Genomic DNA, 19293 nt, shown 5'->3' on the forward strand with positions numbered 1-19293 from the left:
AGGTTTTCAACCCTGCTCCTGGAAATTTACTATCATGCTAGGTTTAACTCCAACCTTCTCCACCACACCTGCCTGCAAGTGAACACCTTGATTAGCTGGTTCAGGTCTGTTTGATTAGGGCTGGAACCAAACTCTGCTGGACAATTGGTCACCAGGAGCAAAGTTTAAGGCATCTGGTCTAGCATCTACACATCAGACTTGAGGATTTCAGATTCAAAAGCAACAACTGAAATCAAAAAGATTCAACTAGTGAATTCTAGTGATCCTGAAGGCCTTGATTAGCTGGTTCAGATCTGTTTAACCCCCTGGGGTCGACAAACGCATATATGCGTTTTGAGGCAGATTTTCCTGATAAGGCCAAAATGACCTTGAATTACTCTGTCGTTTTTGATCGTACAGATAAGAGCAATACACCATTCGAATCTGTAAGGGGTCTACTTAGGGCAAGACGTAAACTCTGCTGGAAGGTGGCCCTTCCTTGTCTAAGACATTTTACAAGTCCAGCAGTATCAATTCTTGCTTAAGCTTGCTTAATGCACCAAAACCAGTTTTTTGTTTTTAGTTAACTTTGATGTTGGATGGAGAATTAGGAAATAGATGGCAGACAAGTAAACTATACACAGTGATAAATTATGTATACTTATATAATTAACGAGAATAAATAACTACCACTGAAGATATAATCTGCTTCTGTAGCAACCTTGGAAAGCTATTTAAGGACATGATTCATTTGAGCACAACATAACATCCTATTTACTTCTATTAGGATGCTGCTTATTTAGTTGTTTGATGTATTGAGGTGATACGCAGAGATCCAGACTGCGCTACATGAAAGTTCCTCTGCAAGCGCAATAGAGAGAAGCATTTGATCATCAATTGCCATTTTAATGAGGCCTGTGGAGTTGTATTCTGTCTCCTTGTCACGGAAATGACTCTGTAGTGTCCCTGAAGTAAAAAAAAAGTGGGGGGGTTATAGATTTAGAGAACAAGACAAACACTCGGCTTGACTCATGTTGGCTGGCTGGCTCATTGCTACAAACAAAACAAAGGTACCATTGTATCCAATAATGGGATTGCGTTGAAAATCCCTCCTCTAATGGGAAGTAATGAATACATAATAGGCCATAAACAGCAGCATCAACCACTCAACACTGTCTGACACTCGCCGCTCAAAGTGAGTTTATTCTAACACAAGATGAGTCAAATTCATTCAGGTTATTGTTTATCTGACCCACACACATTTCGATCTTAATCAGCCTAAATAAATCTTTTTAACATGAGCGACGCTGAATGCTCGGCTGTGCTGTTGCTTATTATTTTGACAATTATTTGTGATAATTAGGTGCAGGCTCGCTCTATTAGACTTGCGCTGAATTTAAACAGTAATTACTCTGACTAAAGTGGCTTACTGCAGCTCAATAGGCATATGTGTTAGGTTTTAAAATGGACAAATGCATTTTAGAATAAAACTGAATTTCTTAGTAGGAGAGGCAAGCTTCACTATTACTGTTGCTCTAAACCCTTAATCCCGTTAATAAGTTTTAAACTTCACTACATAATTTATCCCGCATTGTTTGCACTGTAGACTTGAGAGGACCTCAAATTATGCAGCAACTTTTGCACTCCACTGGCATTTTCTTCAGTGAATTATGAATGCAGTGGCTGTTCACCTCTCCCATTCACATTCCCACGGACACATAAAAGTCAATCACATTTGTGGGTGTGACAGACAGACGCATTTTCACTCTGAATATTGACCATATTGAATTGTGGGAAATTGCTGGGCATTACCACCCTTAACAGCCACTTGTAAAGCAGTGTTGAGCGTGACCTGCATATCATATCGTATATCATCTGACAGCGATTAATTTCAGCGCTGCCCCTCAGTGCCCCACAACCTCGACAGAGGACTGCCGAACACATGTTTTAATGACATGTTAAAATACGGTGGTAAATATGTCACATCTGCCCCGGTGAAAGAGAGGAGAAAGCAACTCAGGACTGATTTTCAATTTAAAAGGCAATTTACAGGCAGTTTGGGTGAGAAAGGTCTCGACTCCAATCTGGGTAGATGAATTTGCATAATTGCCACATAAAGCCACAATTTGCACCTGTAAATCTTAATTTGATAATGTGTCTGTGTAGCTCATCCTGTTTGTACGTGTGTGTGTGTGAATGTATGTGTGTGTGAGATGCTTAGGCACTATCATAAGGCCATGAGACCTTTAAGGTTGTTCCTCTAATGTTAATTTTTGTTCAGAGTTATATTGTGTTTAACAACATTCTCAAATATTAGCACAAAGATATAATTTATACATTGTTAATTGATTATTTATTTATTTTTTGATAACACTTTATTTTAAGGTTCTTAAAGTCCTTCTTACATGTTACATGTACTTACTATTATAATAACATTATAATAACTATAAATTATGCATAATTATATGCAAGAGTACTAATTAATATCACACAATACTTAAATGTACAATTACACTGTAACAAGGACACCTTAAAATAAAGTGTAATCATTTTTTATTTTAGCTGAATTCAGTTTTTTTCAGTTAACTGAACAATGTTTGTTTACTGTTTTTAAACATTGAAAACTTAATGCTTGTAAGCACTTAATACTCATTTCTGAATGTTCAGAGAACTTTCAAAACTAGCATCCCCATAAAGCTTGCAAAACGAAAATAAATGGAATGCTACCTTCTCTAATCTTTACAAAACCAAAAATATGCACGTAGTGGTGGCCAAAATTGTGAGCACACCTGACAGATCTGAAAATATTGACCTTTTTTTTTTGCTTCCAAAACATGATTTCATTTCATAATGTTCATGAAACATGCAGATGGTTGCTCTGAATACAACACATATCAGATGGAGTCATACTGTTTTTATCCGCTTTTTACTTTAATATTTGGTATGTCCACCTTTAGCAGCAATTACTGCAAGACATCTGGCATAGTGTATTTCCTGAGAACTTCAACACTAATGTTATCCCATGCCTTCTGCAACTCAAGCCAAAGGCTTTCCTTTGAATATACAATAGATCTGTCCAGTTTATTTTCCAACTGGTCACAAATTTGCTCGATGGGGTTGAGGTCTGGACTTTGAGGGGGCCAGTCCATCATTTTCAATGTTCCAGCAGATTCCTTCCATCACAGATAGTTCCGGCAGTAGTTCGTTTTATGGTTATTGTAATGGCCAGTTCAACAAAAACAACTGAAACAGCTTAAATATGCCAAGTGTTCTAAAAAATTTGACCACCTATAAAATGGGCATTTTGAACATTCAGAAATAATTGAATGGGAACATTAACAAAATGTTCTTAGGGGGTGTTTACACAACTAAAAACTGAAAAACAACTTTTTATGTGTTTTAGCCATTCATTTACACAATATCAATTTTGGGGCCTAAAAATGTAAATTTAAAAATAGGTTTCAGAGTGTACATTTTTGAAAATTATACCGTGATCCTCTCTGTGTACATTTTAAAAACGCAAATTTGTGAACATGTTGGCATCATGCACATGTCTATTATGTGTTCAGTCTAAAGGCATGCACTTTAGTGACATCACTACTGGCCTATCATACATACTACAGTGTTTTAGCCATTTTTACTGATTCACGTAAACAGGTATCTGTATGTGAAACTTAAAAAAAAAAATAAATAATAACTTTTGTTTTGTGGTACATCATTGTTGTGGAAACATACCATTGAAACATATTGTATGTTACAGCTGTTGTTAGTATGTTAGTAGAGTAGTAAAATACAGTATACGTGCCTTTTAAAGAGGTCATCGGATGCCCATTTTCCACAAGTTGATATGATTCTTTAGGGTCTTAATGAAAAGTCTATAACATACTTAGGTTAAAAATTCTCAATGTTAGAGTAAAACAACACCCTTTGTACCCTGTCAAAAAGAGCTCTTTTCACAGCAAGCCGTTTCAGTGCATTTCCCTTTAAATGCTAATGAGCTCTGCTGACCCCGCCCCTCTCCCTCTGTGGGGTGAGGAGCCATTCTCTGATAGACTGTAAACTTTAGCCGCATTCATCGTGAAACTTGCTAACTAGGACATTATTAGGAAAGGTGATTTGCAAAATTCATAAAAAATATATATATATATATACTCACTTATACTCACTTCTTCTGGAGGTGAAGGTGGATCATGAATGATTTGCACGAACATAGATTTTTAGGTAGATCGGGGGCGCATTCCCTTCAGAAACAAAGGTAATCCACTGCGTCTTCAGCGGCTCAGATGTTGGGAGTAAATGATGACTGCTATTTTCATTATTACATCCAACAACAAAACACTTAAGTCACTAAAGCCCGGTCCACACCAAGCCGACGGTCAGCTGTCAGGCAGTTTTTGTTCGTCGGCCGACTAAGTTTTCTGTGTGTTCCGTGCCGTCGGCTGAAGTTGGTCCTCGTCGGCGTTTTTTGGGCCATCTGATCATTCTGACTGGCTGTTCAGCTGGCGAACCAGTGCACAAGAAAAGCGCAGAACGGACATACAACTTGGCCGTCGGGTGTCGAGCGTCGCAGTCTGCTTCTGTCGCCACTAGTTCATCAGCGTCGGCTTGGTGTGTACCGGGCTTTAGGAGCCATTCTTGTCTACTCCTCCTCCGGCGTCGAAACAATGCCAGTCAGACTGTTACAGCTCACTCAGGGCGGGTCTAAGGTAAGACAGCCGTGTCACTCAACTATCGTGGGAGGAGCCTGGGTCCGTGTGACAGCACACAACCAAGAATCTGAGAACGGCTTGATTTGAAAAAGGGCATATTATTTATCTGGATTTTTAAAAAAAACACTGGGTGTTTTTTTTTATCATTATAGGGTGGTTGTGTACACACACTGCCAACACGCATTTCAGTCACACAAACAACATGTAAAAGTGAATTTTGCATCCGATGACCCCTTTAAGGTATTCCCTTTTTAGGGGTAAATAAGATACAAAGAGGTCAAACACTGTTTCTTGTGAGAAAAGCTGTTTGTACTTTATGTTGCTGATTATGTAAAGTATTCCAAATATGTCACTTCTGATGTTTTATTCATTTTGGATGTAGACTTAGCAGACAACGTATGTCGACTGTAGACAGCATAACAGCTTGACTGAGCCTTCATGTCCAGCTGATGTTCTCATTCATTTGCTAGCACATGTCATCAAAGGCATTTCTATTTAATTCTGGCTGCCCGTGGGATTTTTAGTCAGATATTCACATAAATCACACACACGATATGCTCTCACCCTCAGATAGCCCTGATAACTTGTATCCATTCTCTGTTTTATCCTCAGGAGACGCGGATCAACTGCATTCGGATTGCTCGCAAAGGTAATTCATTCTTTATCTGCACTGTTTACACGCTTGAGGGCATGTCTCATTGACAGCGCATATACATCAACGCTAACCAAATGTCCCTGCTGCGGACTCACTCACACTTTGGCAAGAGATGAATGCGTATTTGTTACCTTAATGTGGCTCTTTCTCAAAACGCCAGCGGTGATTGTTGGGCACAATCCACCTAGTATTATAATTCAAATATTACAAAATCTCATTCAAGTTTTGGCATAGTGAGCCAACATAATAGAAACAGACTGACAAACAAAAAATAAAAAATAAAAATAAACAGATAAAGCCAAAAAGAGGTAGGAGGAAACAGACTAAAGAACACAGGCTTTATCCTAAAAACTAGTGAACTGCTTGCTGAGACATTTTAAAGGGTTAGTTCGCCCATTTAAGACATGAAGTTGTATGCAATCCTTACCAGCACTATAGTGCATACACACTGACCCACCCTTTAGTCACCTCCCTGGTCAGAGTTCTGGCCGCTGGAAGTTTTTCAAGATAGTACTCCCGGTTAGTTTCCGGGGCCTCAAAACTGTGCGTTTTTACGTCAAAAAATTATTTGCGTTTCAAAGCTTGATTAATTTACATCACAAAAAACACGCCTGACAAAATTCATACCTCAGTTTTAATCGGCACTATTTTCTTTCCATTTCTATCAATCCGCGCTGTTGTCAACGTCAACAGTGCGCACGTTCAGATCAGCTGTTGATAGCGCGACTCGCTGACAACATGTCTGACTACGAAACTTCTGATGACGAAACCAATTTTAGCACAATGTCAGACGGAACAGATGATGATGAAAGTAATTTTCAGCTTGTTTACCGTACAGTTTAGACATTGGATCATAAAGTTAGTAAATAGAGCTTACCCGTGGTACTGGTACAGCAAAACTCTTTAAAATCATTTTTTTTTTCTTTTTCCTCCTTGGTTGGGGATGTAATCGTCTTCGCTGAAGTGAGCACTGCACACACGGAAATCCTTGATTCTTGATATTTTAGCTCCCGCAGAGTAGCCGATGGCAACCAGCCAAAGCTGTCTCGTAGCTATATCCGAAACTGGAATCTGAACGGTGATCCCGGCACATTCTTGTGGTCACAGCCTGGGAATTTACAAGTTCGCACCACTGTTCATTTTCTACTTTTTATGTCGTTGTCATTCGATTGTGTAAACACTATGGAACAGCTGATCTGAACGTGTGCACTGTTGACGTTGACAGCAGCGCGGATTGATAGAAATGGAAAGAAAATAGTGCCGATTAAAACTGAGGTATGAATTTTGTCAGGCGTGTTTTTTGTGATGTAAATTAATCAAGCTTTGAAACGCAAATAATTTTTTCACGTAAAAACGCACAGTTTTGAGACCCCGGAAACTAAACGGGAGTATTATCTTGAAACTCTGACCAGGGAGGTGACTAAAGGGTGGGTCAGTGTGTATGCACTATAGTGCTGGTAAGGATTGCATACAACTTCATGTCTTAAATGGGCGAACTAACCCTTTAAAGCATCATAGATGCACTTGCTGCACTGTAAACCAATGAATTCACAGAATTTTACATTTACCTCCAGAAACTGATTTCAAACAGTCTTCTGACACAGCATGATGGTCTAATGATCTGCCACAAAGAGAGAGTTTTGGTGATAATCTGAATATTTAATTATCACAATATTAATTACTTGCAAAAAAAAAAAAAAGTTGAAAGAAGTCAATCAGCCACAACATTTTTTTTCTTCTTCAGCTCAGGTGTCATAGAATCACATTCACAAAAGAGTAGGATATCATTAACATACTCACACATATGGAAGCATACATGTGCACTGAAATGCTATCACCACTTTCCTGCATCTTTATCGATTAAATATTTTTGCAACTAAGAAGCAACTTGACATTTCTTAGTAGCAATGTGGCAATGTCACTGTTCGTACAGCAGTTAACTAGAGGGACATGTTTTGACATAAAACAACTGAACAATGTCTTGAGCTGTGGTAATTGTAGTATAAGCAAAATAATTAATGATGGGCTGTTGAATTATTGTAATACAATGCAAAACTGAACGCATTCATAAAGCAGAGTGGCCATATACTTCCCATAAAACATCCCATGATCAATATTTATAATCAGCATTTCCCAGCATGTTTATATTTATTGTAATATTTTTAACTGAAAGAAATCTGAATTGAAATCTGTAAACGGTACATGCCATGTTGCTTTCAGATGTGGCCAATATTCCCCCTTAAAAAAAAAAAAAAAAATAATAATAAAAAAATACTACTAATAATAATCTCATGAATAATCATAACAACAGTATACTTACCTATTTGTAGTTATACATATTAAGACTGTATGATTTACAATGGACACACAATGGACATAATTTTATCCACTTGGGTTATAATGGATTATATATCCCACATTTTTGCATCTTTTACTTTCATCTTGATATTGTTTACTTAAGATCTGCACAGTATCATACAATATCCGTTTAAAGAAAAGTGACAAATCAAAGTCTTCTTTCAAACATCCAAAAAGCTTTATAATATTTGCTTTGAACATTTTTACCAGAAATAGGCAAGTATTATTACTGTTGTTAAGATTATTCATGAGATGCTACAGCATATTATAGGATTGTTTATAAGGCATTATGTATGCATTATAATGCATAACGAGTACCCTTATAATGCATTATAAATGCAGGCTTCATAGGAAGTGTTACCGAAACCTCATTTTGAGTAAGCTTTGCAAGTGTGCATATGATGCAGAAATGTTTTGTAGGAAGGCTTTGAAAGTCTCTGACCTCTTACTGCTATGCGAGGAAATGGAAAAACAAACAAAAAAAAAAAACAGCAACATGTACAAAATGTCAAAATGCTATGGAGTAAAAATAAGATGCAAGCTTTTGTTCAAAGCTAGCAGTTGAGTGGCTGTTTTATGAAAGCAGTAATTACTTCATTATTTCGCTAATTAACTTGGAAGTTCATCTTTATAAAGTAAATTAAAGAATCGAAGTACATGCTGCAAAAAGTTGCTACTACCATACTGTCATAGCCCACCAAATATGTCCCTTTATCCTCCTTGTTTTAACCGTCGTATTCTATTATTTAGGAATTTATTTCATCAATGATATTGTAATTAATGTCCCTACAGCAGATGGCATAATGATGCACTTCCATCCCTGTGATTTTTCAAATGGCAATTTCTGCTTTTGGAAGCACCGCAGGGGCTTAAATTAATCGAGAGAAAGATTTCATGCTGTTCTCTGGAGCTGTTTGGAAATTGACTGCATTTACAGAGAGAGAAAATGGAGACACAGAGAGCCACAAAACTGGAGGAACACGTTCAAAATGGCTGCCAGTTTCAGTTCGTGACTCTCTTGGTCAAGTATGCGATCAGTAGGCGCAGCCGTCATCAATGGACTCTCGAATGGTCGAATGCTGGGCTCACTTAAATGTTGCCAGATTGTGTATGTGCAGACTGTTTCTTTCTGTTGCTCTTGCCAAACCTGTTTGGAACGAGACTTCCAAATCCTCGGTTGTTTTTCAGAGTGGGCAAACTTTCTAAAATGTGTTGAATTTAAGACACTAGATTGTCAGCACTGCATGTTCCAGCCTGTTCCCATATTATTTTTGAGTTGACATCTGTGCTATTTTCAAGGAACAGGAAGCCTGTATGGCATCATAATATTTGGGAAAGGAGACAAAGTTGGCTGTAAAAACTTGGTTTTAAAAGTTCCCCCAGAATTCTCAGCTTTGGGAACCGGACCTTTGGTAATCTATCCAGAAACGGGCACCCGTGCATCGCTGACCTGACCCCAGTTTGCCAGAGACCCGGTCTGCTCTCGCTCCAAGGGCACCCCGGGTTGAGCTTCTCCCCCTGTGGCTGGTTCATGTGCTGCTTGATGCTGATAAACTGTTTCTTCATCTCCCTCCAACCGCTGCGATACCTTCAGCAGATTAACATGCAGTCGTGCATTGCCAGCGTTACCTGGCCTCTGTTCTAATCTTCTAATGCTCATCTGCTGCTTGAGATAATGTGCTGTGCTGGAGTATTAGGGCTTTGACTGGGAAAATTATATCTCAGTATTTTCAGTGTTTTGATGATATTCAAATATATCTCTGGATGTTAATTTAGTTGCTGAGAAATTAAAATTGTGTTTATTTATTTATTTTTTAATGAACCAATATTTCAGCCTTTTTTACCAAGCAGATACACTACCATTCATGAGGTTGTGTAGAAGTGTTTTCTGCTCACCAAGACTGCATTTATTTGATCAAAAATACAGTGATAACAACAATATTGTGAAAAATTCTAACAATTTAAAATAACTCTTGTATCATTACTGCAGTCTTCAGTTTCACATGATTCTTCAGAAATCATTCTAATATACTGATTAGCTGCTCAAGACACATTTGCTATTAATGTTGAAAACATCAATATTAATATGATGATATTTTTTTTTGTGAAAACCACAATACATTTCATAAATTCATTGTTCAAAAGAGCAGCATTTATATTGTGTGACATTATAAGATTGTCAATTTTGATCAATTTAATGCATCCTTGCTGAATAAAAGTTATTTCAATAAACAAACAAACAAACAAGCAAACTATCGAACTAACTAGCTAACTAACTAACTAACTAATTGTCTACAAACCTTTGAACGGTAGTGTGTAAAATGTAGTTAAAATAATCAAGACACTATGAATACATAGTAGTAAATAACAGTATTTATTTGCATATATTTTTTTGTAAACCATTTTAAAATGGAGAAGACCACGTAGGACCACTAGTACATTTTCTAAAGAAAACATAATAATAATGTTTTTGATATTTCACATAGCCCTGAATAGCAGAATTAAATTTGTATTTGTGTAGTTTCACTGTAATACTAATATTTAGCTAAATGCCGAGTTTTGTTATGAAACTTTAGATGGCGCAGGCTGATGTGTATTTAACACAAACTGATGATATTCAAAGCGTTAAACTTGACACAAGCTGATTCATTCATGTTGCATACACAGCCAATGAGCTCTGAAACCCTCCACCTCCCCAGCTCCACCTGTATAGATCTGCTACGGGGTATTGTTGCTATCTGTGTAGCAGCAGTATAGCTTAAATGCTCACAGCACCGTATCACTGTATGCATTGGCAGTAGCAAGTTCCTGTACTTGCTTTGCAGCAGATCTATTCCACAAAGACCAAATACATTAACATTGTAATATCCGTTACCATGCTAAAATCATAATATAAATGATATGAAGTCATTGGTCTTTCTCACACTTCCATTTATTGACTCTTTGTCTTTCTCCTCACAGAGGCCTGTAAGGACCACAAGCGAGCTCTGGAGGTTTCCCAGCATACCGAGGACATGGGGCTGATCCTGGGGGCCTGTGCCGGGGGGCTGGTTGTTCTCATCCTCCTGCTGGGAGCCATCGTGGTTATTGTGAAGAAAGGGTGAGCTCAGATCCAATTAAAATCAAATCCAATTCTAGATGTTCTTCACAGCGTCACATCACACCAGCAACAGCAGCGGCCAGAAACAGTAATAAACCAGCGCACAAAATGCTTTAACACAGCTTCAAAGGTTTAACTGATTAAATTAGAGCCGGCTCCCAACTCACAGCTGAAATATTGCTCAGACATGACACATTCTAACAGAATCTTCTGTTAAGCTTTGGGAACAGCGAGGGCAGGTACATTAAGTACCACAGAACTGCATTACTCACTATTTTTACGTGGCTCTCTGGAATACTTCATTGTGATTGGTCAATTGCTGTATTCTGCAGATGCGTAATAATAAATGTTATAATGTACAGTCAGCTGGCCATTACTTCAAAATAAAGACCTTTGGTACAAGTGATCTCCACACTATGCTGAGGTTTATTTTGCTGTAATGACTGGCTGAATGTGTGGAAACGTGTTTTTCCCAGGCTGTAATTTAATGACTCATGTTGAACGTGAAGTACAGCTGCTCGTTGCTTTACTCTCCGAGATGAGTGTTTTCACACATACAGGTAATGCACATGCGTGAATAACAGTCCCCAAATGCTAGTAAATCAAAAAGTACATTAAAGAAAGTTTCATAGTAATACTGCATGTGAAAAAAACAAACAAAAAAAAAAAACACAGCATTAAAGTGAACTATTTTCTGCCAAAAATCAGTCATAATTTATTATTATTAAATACTTTATTGATCCTTCACAGGAAATTATATTGTTACAACAGCAACCACAATTCAGTCCATGCACACAGACAGATTTAAATTAGCATGGTCATTTTCAAATTGTTTCTGACATTTATAAATAAAAGTGACCCCTTTATATGTGAAAAGCTTACATGAGTCCAAACAACCCATTCTCACACCCAACTCGTCACATATTGAAGCTTGGTCAGGACCACTTGGTGTCGTTTTTTGACGCTCAAGGTACCCCTTAGCGTCATTTTTCGACTTGCAGGGTCCTCCGTTGCTTTAAATAGGAAACCCTTAGCGTCAATATGCCGACGCCATACTGGGAATTTTATCGTCATAATCAAATTATATATTGTGTAATAACATTGCCAATATTGCATATATGTTGGGGTGTGATTTTTCAATGTAAACAGCCACAACAGTTTTATTTATATTACATAATTTACACATTTATGAGCACATAACCCAACCCCTGCCCCTAAACCTACCATTTCTCAATAAACACAAGATATAACAGGCAGATACTACTACCGTCACAATTTATTCAAAAAAATATTAATATTCCAAGTCTTCTGAGGCAAAACATTTGATTTGTGAGAGGAATAGATGCGATCGCCGTCTTCATCCGCCGTTAAGCTCATCCTGTATGCTGCAGTCTGTGCGCGAATTAAAAAAATGCCGCCAGAAGAAGCCTTACGTCAGCCTTGGTTGTGAAATGCTATTGGCTCTTGTGTGTCTCGTGACCGATTGCGTCATGCTGCGGGACAGGAGTATGCATTTGAATGAGATGTGAGCGCGTTAACGGAGCGGGATCATTTTCATCGATTAAAATGAAAAAATTCTTATGTTTTGCTCTCTTCTTCTCATAAAGACTTCGTATGGCTTCAGAAGACTTGGAATGCAACACGACTTGTTTGTAATGTTTTTATACTGCTTGTTTATGGTCAGTTTTTGCAATAAATACCTGTGACTGCACTTATATTTTCCTGTTACGTGTTTTATGTTGTTCAGAAGTGGGTAGGTTTAGGGTAGGGGTGGGTTAGGTGCTCCAATAAAAGTATAAATTTATATAAATTATTTCTATTTGATACAAATGCATGCAAACCATTAAACTAAGACAAACAACTGAAAACAACGGAGGAGAATGTGTTGTCATTTTCCATAAGCGTCTTGACCTGACGCATAAAGCAAGCAATTGAAAGCAATGCAGTTCCTATTTTGTCATATAATGACGCCTAGGCAGTGTTGCCAACTAATTTTCAGAGAAAGTTGCTAAAGGAAGGTCAATTTGTTGCTAGAAGTTGCTAAATGACGTTGTAATGTCATTGCGCGATGACGTCATTGCGTAATCACGGCGCAAAATTGTCACAACATCAAATCTCAGCAAAAATATATATTTTATATATGTTAATTTAGATTTGTTTGTAAAATAATATGCATAATATAATATTAAAATATAAATAACTATTTTAAAAAACATTGAATTATTGAACACACATTTCTGAATGATTACAATTTAAGGTTTTTTTTTTTTTAATAGCTAGTAAACTAGTAATATAACACATTCTCAACAATTATGCTTTAAGCAGTGTATTAGTAGTTAGTGTGCTACACTCCAAGAAAAGGCTGTAAAAATAGGGCAAAATCTACTGTTAATATGAAAGAATTTTACGTATTGGTTTTTTACCTGCATTTTAAATTACGCATTGTGTTTTCGGGTTACAGGGTTACAATGGAAAATTACTAGTAGCCTATGTTCCATTTTTCTTACAGCATACTAACTGATCAACAATCGCAAGTATAAGCTATAACAAAGTGTAGCCTATCATAAATGAACAATTATTCAATTATTCAGTTGTTATTATTATTATTATATTGAAGAAATGCAAATAGGAGCTAATTCAATTCACTTGATGTGTGTACTGCTAGGCATCTTTGGTTTTCTTTTTGAGTAAATTGGATGGAAAATGTGTGTCTTTTTATTGTCCGAGTCACTTATCAAAAGTTGCTAAAAGTTGCCAAATAAATTTGTAAAAATTGCTAAATTTGTTGCTAGGTGCTTTTGGAAGAAAAAGTTGCTAGGATAGTCTGAAAAGTTGCTAAATTTAGCAACAAAATTGCTAAGTTGGCAACACTGCGCCTAGGGGCACTTTTGGCGTCTTCATAGTGACGCGAAAGGCGTTTGACCATGCTTCAGTTTTTGACGCCTTGGGAGTGAGAATGGGTTGGTCCAAAGCACAACATGCAAATTTAGCTAACAAATAAAAAATAAAAGACAGCTAATTAAGCATACAGTATGACTTTATTTATTTATTTGTTTGTTTGTTTGTTTGTTTATTTATTTATCTCCTGTAAAGTTGAATAATTTTGTAACACATTTACAAATCAGCGAGTGCTAAAATATGCCATTCAAACTGTTGATATCAGACTGAAATCAGGGATCAAAACCTCTCGTTTTGAAAATTATGCTTTTTCTGAGGGATCTGCAGAGCAGCTGGTGCTACACACAGACAGAAAGAAGCACAGTATTTGACATAAACCTTTGTTGTACTCATTTATCATCTGTGTGACTTTAGAAAGTTCTAGATGTTCAGACGTTTTGTGTTCTGAAACTTAAAATGTTTTCATAATATGTCATCTTTAACACATCAATTAAAATGTAATTTGTCATCATATGACCAAGTGGAAACATCAAGGACATACCAAAGTAAAGGTACAGTCACATATATAATTGCTCTGCAAAATTTGCATAGAGAGATATTTGTATAAAAACCTTGTTTTATAAGCTTGTTTTTAAAGTGACTTGTGTGAGCGATGTTTTGTGCATCACTACAATATTGTTACTATTGATAGTTTTCACGTGACGCCATACCCTTATAGGAATGCCCACAGGCAAGAGGATGAATCCAGAATATAAACGCAATGTGCAAAGTTTCACATTAAATGGCTTCCCATAGAAAACCATTTGAAGGAAAACACTGAACCGTTAAGCGGACTGCGTTCATATTCCAGCCTCATCTGCCTGCCTGTGTAAGCTATGCATGATTAATGTAGTGATTACTGAATTTGATCTTTTAATATTACTGTTTTAAATATATTAAGGCACTTTAATTGTTATTACAATGTTTTGTCGCACTGTTTATGATTGAAATATTGCCGCGGGTGCTTAATATGGATTGCAAATGGCCAAAACTTGCATTTTGTTCAGAAATACCTTTGTTTTATTCCTTTGAGAGGTGATCTAAATATTTGCAGCTGGGAAACAGATGAAAAATTGACACGCTTGTGCTTCAGTTCTATGGATGTTTTTCCCTCCAAGTCTTCGAGCCGGTCACGTGACTAAAAACTATCAATTGTGTCTTTAAGGCATTGTAATGTATGAGTCTAAGCAATAACTAAGTTATAAAGAAGCCGACACAATTACCTTATATACTTAACGAATATGAAACTCAAAAATAATAAACAATTGTTCATTCAGATTCTGATAAATCGTGACTACCTGCTACAGTAGATTACCAGCAAATTATTTGAGAGAGTTGTAGTAAAGCCAAGTAGTGAAACCAGTTGGAAACCAGTGTGCTTTCATATGTGTCATAATCTGGCATGAAGCTAAAGACAGATGTTTATCTCAGTATCTTTGAGTAATTAACATGATAACTTGCCTGATAACTTGTAGATTAAACACTATGCTTGATTCTAGCAAAAGCACAGGTCAGTGGATCAATTCCCAGAGAATGCATGCATTTAAAACATGTAAAGCTTGAATTCAGTGTAAATTGCTTCGGATAAAAGTATTTGCCAAGTGTGTAGATGTAAATGTACTAGAAGAAAAGCTAACCTACATGTTTTTTTTTTCTGTCTCTCTTCATGCTCTCCAGAAGGGACATCTATTCGTACCCTTACTACCCGTAAGTCATTCCCTCATTAGGTTCCATTCTTTTCTCATCAGCCGCTGTTGTTTAGCTTTGAATTATTTTTACTGTCCTTTCTATTGCTGTCTTACTTTCTTTGTCTTTTTACTGTCAATATCTCCCCTGTTTTTAATATAGTGCTGTTATATACTGTAGTAATGCATGTGTTGTTGATCAAGATATGTGGCTTGAGGAAAGGTGTGTTATTGCTTTTGAATAAATGGATACAGTTCTCCTAGACTTACATTGGAGGTGCGACCACTGTCACATCTAGAAATAGAGATGATCATGACTTTTGACCACTTAGCAACCACCCTAGCAACATCATGTGAACATGCTACAATCACCATATAGCACTGACCTGGCTAAGTCCCACCTACATTTTCTCTACAGTTAAAGCTGCAGATCCTATTATTGCTGAAGGCATATTTCCCACAATCGTCTTCTATTATTAATCCTTTCCACCCATTTTTTAATGTATTTTCTCTTTTCCTCTCATTTACAGTCCTTGTAGGCTCTCTTCATTTGTTGTCTTTCATACTCTGCAGCAGGAAGAAAGTGAACATAAACAAGGCGGTGATGACGTATCGTCAGGAGAAGACGCGTAAACTGGGCTCACTGGACTGCAGTACGACAGAGCACAGTACACTGCAACAGGACGATCGCACCGCACACACCTTCATGGACTCACATAACTGCACTGCTAGAAGTGAGTACACAAACACACCAACACACACACAATGGAAAGAGTTGCTACTTACACGTACAAACTTTAATCTTCAGACGAAGGGTATGGGAAATGACCACAGTCTACTTCAATATGAGTAATTAGGCCCAGTTACAGAAAACTGTATGACCGATCAATCAACCAACCAATCAATCAATCAATCAATCAGTATAAAGTGTTCAGGCCTGTTTTTGATAAATCAAACCCTCAACCTCCCCCAGTTCCACTTGTCTAGATCTATATATATAATTGTAAATAATGCAGTGCCAGTAATCGCAATCTAGTTGACACTTCAGCGTAGTAGGTGATGGTATTGCACTTTATTGCTGCCACCCATAACATGGAAAAATATAAGTCTATGTAGTACTGTCACACAAAAAGTTTATGAAAATGAGAAACTTTAATCGTACTTGAAAAAATGTTTTCTCAGCACCCTAGTCTGTAGGAAGTGCCAATCAACAGTTCATTCTATTTTTTTACACTTATGTTATGGTTATCTTGGTTAGTTATGGTTACTTATGACTAAATTTTCCTCTGCCTCGTTAAACTGGTTTTGACACTCATTTGAGTGTGATTCATTGAACGAAAAAGAGAAAGCACAAAATAAACAAAATAAAAGATGAATTTGGAGATTTGACTGATTGTATTATTATTATTATTAGTAGTAGTAGTAGAAGTAGTAGTGGTAGTTGTAGTAGTAGTTTCTCTAGATATTGCAATAACGATATTATTATGATGTAATTATTTTAGTTACAATAATCGTGTAGTGAAAATCGGAAAAACACTAAGACATATCATACAGTTGCTAAGCAATACCCATGCACACGCACTTACACACACACACACACACACACACATTCTCTCTCTCCAATATATAATGCATGTATTAGAACACAGGTGAACAAGTGAACAGTGTTGTTGAGATGTTTACAGTCACAGTACACACTTGACGCTGATCACCTTCATTAGTCATTGTTTGCACACACATCACTGTAATCTGTCTCCACATATTAAAGATCCTCTCACTGCTCTCTGACTCTTGAGGCAGTGTCCTGATCGTCCCCTGGAACAGACAAGTGTTGTTGTGTGCCAGGAAAGTGAGAGCACTGGCTCCCTGCCTGTCTCCAGATGTTTGTGCTTATGTCATGTACTTGGCTGTGTAGCACTGGTTTGAAATATTCTATTCTATTTCCCAAATTCAGACTATTGACTAGAGGCCTATGTGGGATGGATATTTTAGTCCTTCTCCCCCAAGATTCTGTCCAGCTCATGCACAAATACGTGTCATATTTTGTCCCGCTCCCATTCACATTTGTTGCTCAGCAGACAAATAACATGAATAGCATTATGCTCCTTTAAAAACATAAAATATATTTAAGTAACTTTTATTTTATCTTGATTTTTTAAATATATTTTGCAGGAGCCCCTGAGTCATTTCTTTCTCCCACTTTCCGCACATTCATCACTATTCCTCCCACACCCATCCACAGCAATTAAAAACTTGTCCTGTGCCGCACTCTGTTGGGTCAGGTCCCACGGATCCCATGAGATTGCAGACCTCTTATATAGCTATATAAGATAGACCTATAGCTTTTTGCAAACACTTTTGATTGATTTGTTCAATAGTGATTCATTTGCAAATCATGCATTGCTAGTAAAACAGCTGACATAAATCAATTTCTGAAGATGGTCACACTTTATTTCAGTAGTCTATTTTAGAAATTCTACTAATTATAAGCAACTTTGCAATGTCAATTAACACTCATTGGAGTATTAGTAGACAGTCGGGTTATGGTTAGGGTTAGCAGAAATTGTTAGTGTGTAAAGTAGACTATCAAATAAAGTGTTACCTAATAATATCATGAGGGAAAATGATTCTCTGATCAGCATATTGTTATCTCCATAACCAGACAAGGATTTATAAATAATATTTTACTGGGACACAGCAGTATATCTCTGGAGCTTGTGCATCAGTAAAAGAATCTGGCAACACTAATACATGGAAGGCAGATGGTTCAAAAATGAATCTACATGGGCCATCTTCATCAAGTTGGACCAGCACAGCTTGTCCGCTTCTTACAACACCTTTCTAACATCTCTACCCCTGTAGTTTTGCTTCAATTCACACTCGCACAGCCACAGCGATTCACAGTATCAGAAAGACAAACTCCTTCGGCCGTTACAATTCACACCTTCAGTGAAGCTGCTCCCGCTGCAATTTGCAAGTTACCTCTGCGCACACTGTAGCTTCTTCCCTTTGTGCCACGGTCTGTTTGTGTTTATCTTTCTCTCTCTTCTTCCTCTCGCTCCTCAGATGAGCAGCGCAGCACAGTGAACGAGTCCAGCAGCCTGCTGGGTGGTTCTCCCAGAAGGCACTGCAGGAGGAAAAGTTCTCCGTACCACACAGGGCAGCTGCACCCGGCTGTGAGAGTGGCAGACCTGCTCCAGCACATCAACCAGATGAAGACAGCAGAGGGCTACGGCTTCAAGCAGGAGTATGAGGTGAGAGTCCGTTGAGGTTATAGGAGTTTTGACAAGCAATTCTGAAAGCATATGCCTGCTGGGTGAAATATAAAAGACAATGGCTTGAAGTGATAAGAAACTTAGGAAACATTGGAGAAGCTTGAAGCAAAAGTGTTATTAGCAAAAAAAAATAAATAAATAAAAAGAAAACAGCTTTATTGGCTTAGGTGATATTTGAAGAGCCAACATTGGCTACAAATAGTATTTAGACACTTAGATTACACTTAAAATTAATGTCTGTGATGGATAGACATTCTTGACACACACAATATATTCAAGTTTGTGGTATGTATGTTTTTTTTGTTTTTTACTTTTATTTAGTATGGAAGCATTAAATTGATCAAAAGTAAAATTAAATACATTTGTAATGTTACAAAATATTTATATTTAAAGTAAATGCTACATTACATCCTGAAAAGTGATCGTTTCCACAAAAATATTAAACGGCAAAATCAGTTTTCATCACTGATAATAATGAGAAATGGGTTTCACTTTATTTTGATGGTCCCTTTAACACATTCTGTTGACTATAAGTAACATTGCACCTAAATTTCTACTAACTCTCTTTAGAGTGTTAGTAGTGTATTAGTAGACT

General features: G+C 37.2%; 1 protein-coding gene across 4 annotated transcripts in view; it reads left to right on the plus strand.

Annotated features, from left to right (window-relative positions):
- ptprua (protein tyrosine phosphatase receptor type Ua) overlaps window positions 1–19293 on the plus strand; it is a 261984-nt gene that overhangs the window by 175998 nt on the left and 66693 nt on the right. For all 4 annotated transcript variants that reach the window (XM_058754100.1, XM_058754102.1, XM_058754101.1 and 1 more), the window contains exons 13-17: window positions 5301–5337; window positions 10663–10801; window positions 15416–15445; window positions 15997–16157; window positions 18490–18677. In XM_058754100.1, the coding sequence (XP_058610083.1) occupies window positions 5301–5337; window positions 10663–10801; window positions 15416–15445; window positions 15997–16157; window positions 18490–18677 (555 nt within the window). The remainder of the gene's footprint in view (window positions 1–5300; window positions 5338–10662; window positions 10802–15415; window positions 15446–15996; window positions 16158–18489; window positions 18678–19293) is intronic.

This window comes from Onychostoma macrolepis, chromosome 19 (assembly GCF_012432095.1).
Source record: "Onychostoma macrolepis isolate SWU-2019 chromosome 19, ASM1243209v1, whole genome shotgun sequence".
In the NCBI taxonomy this organism is placed as follows: Eukaryota; Metazoa; Chordata; class Actinopteri; order Cypriniformes; family Cyprinidae; genus Onychostoma; species Onychostoma macrolepis.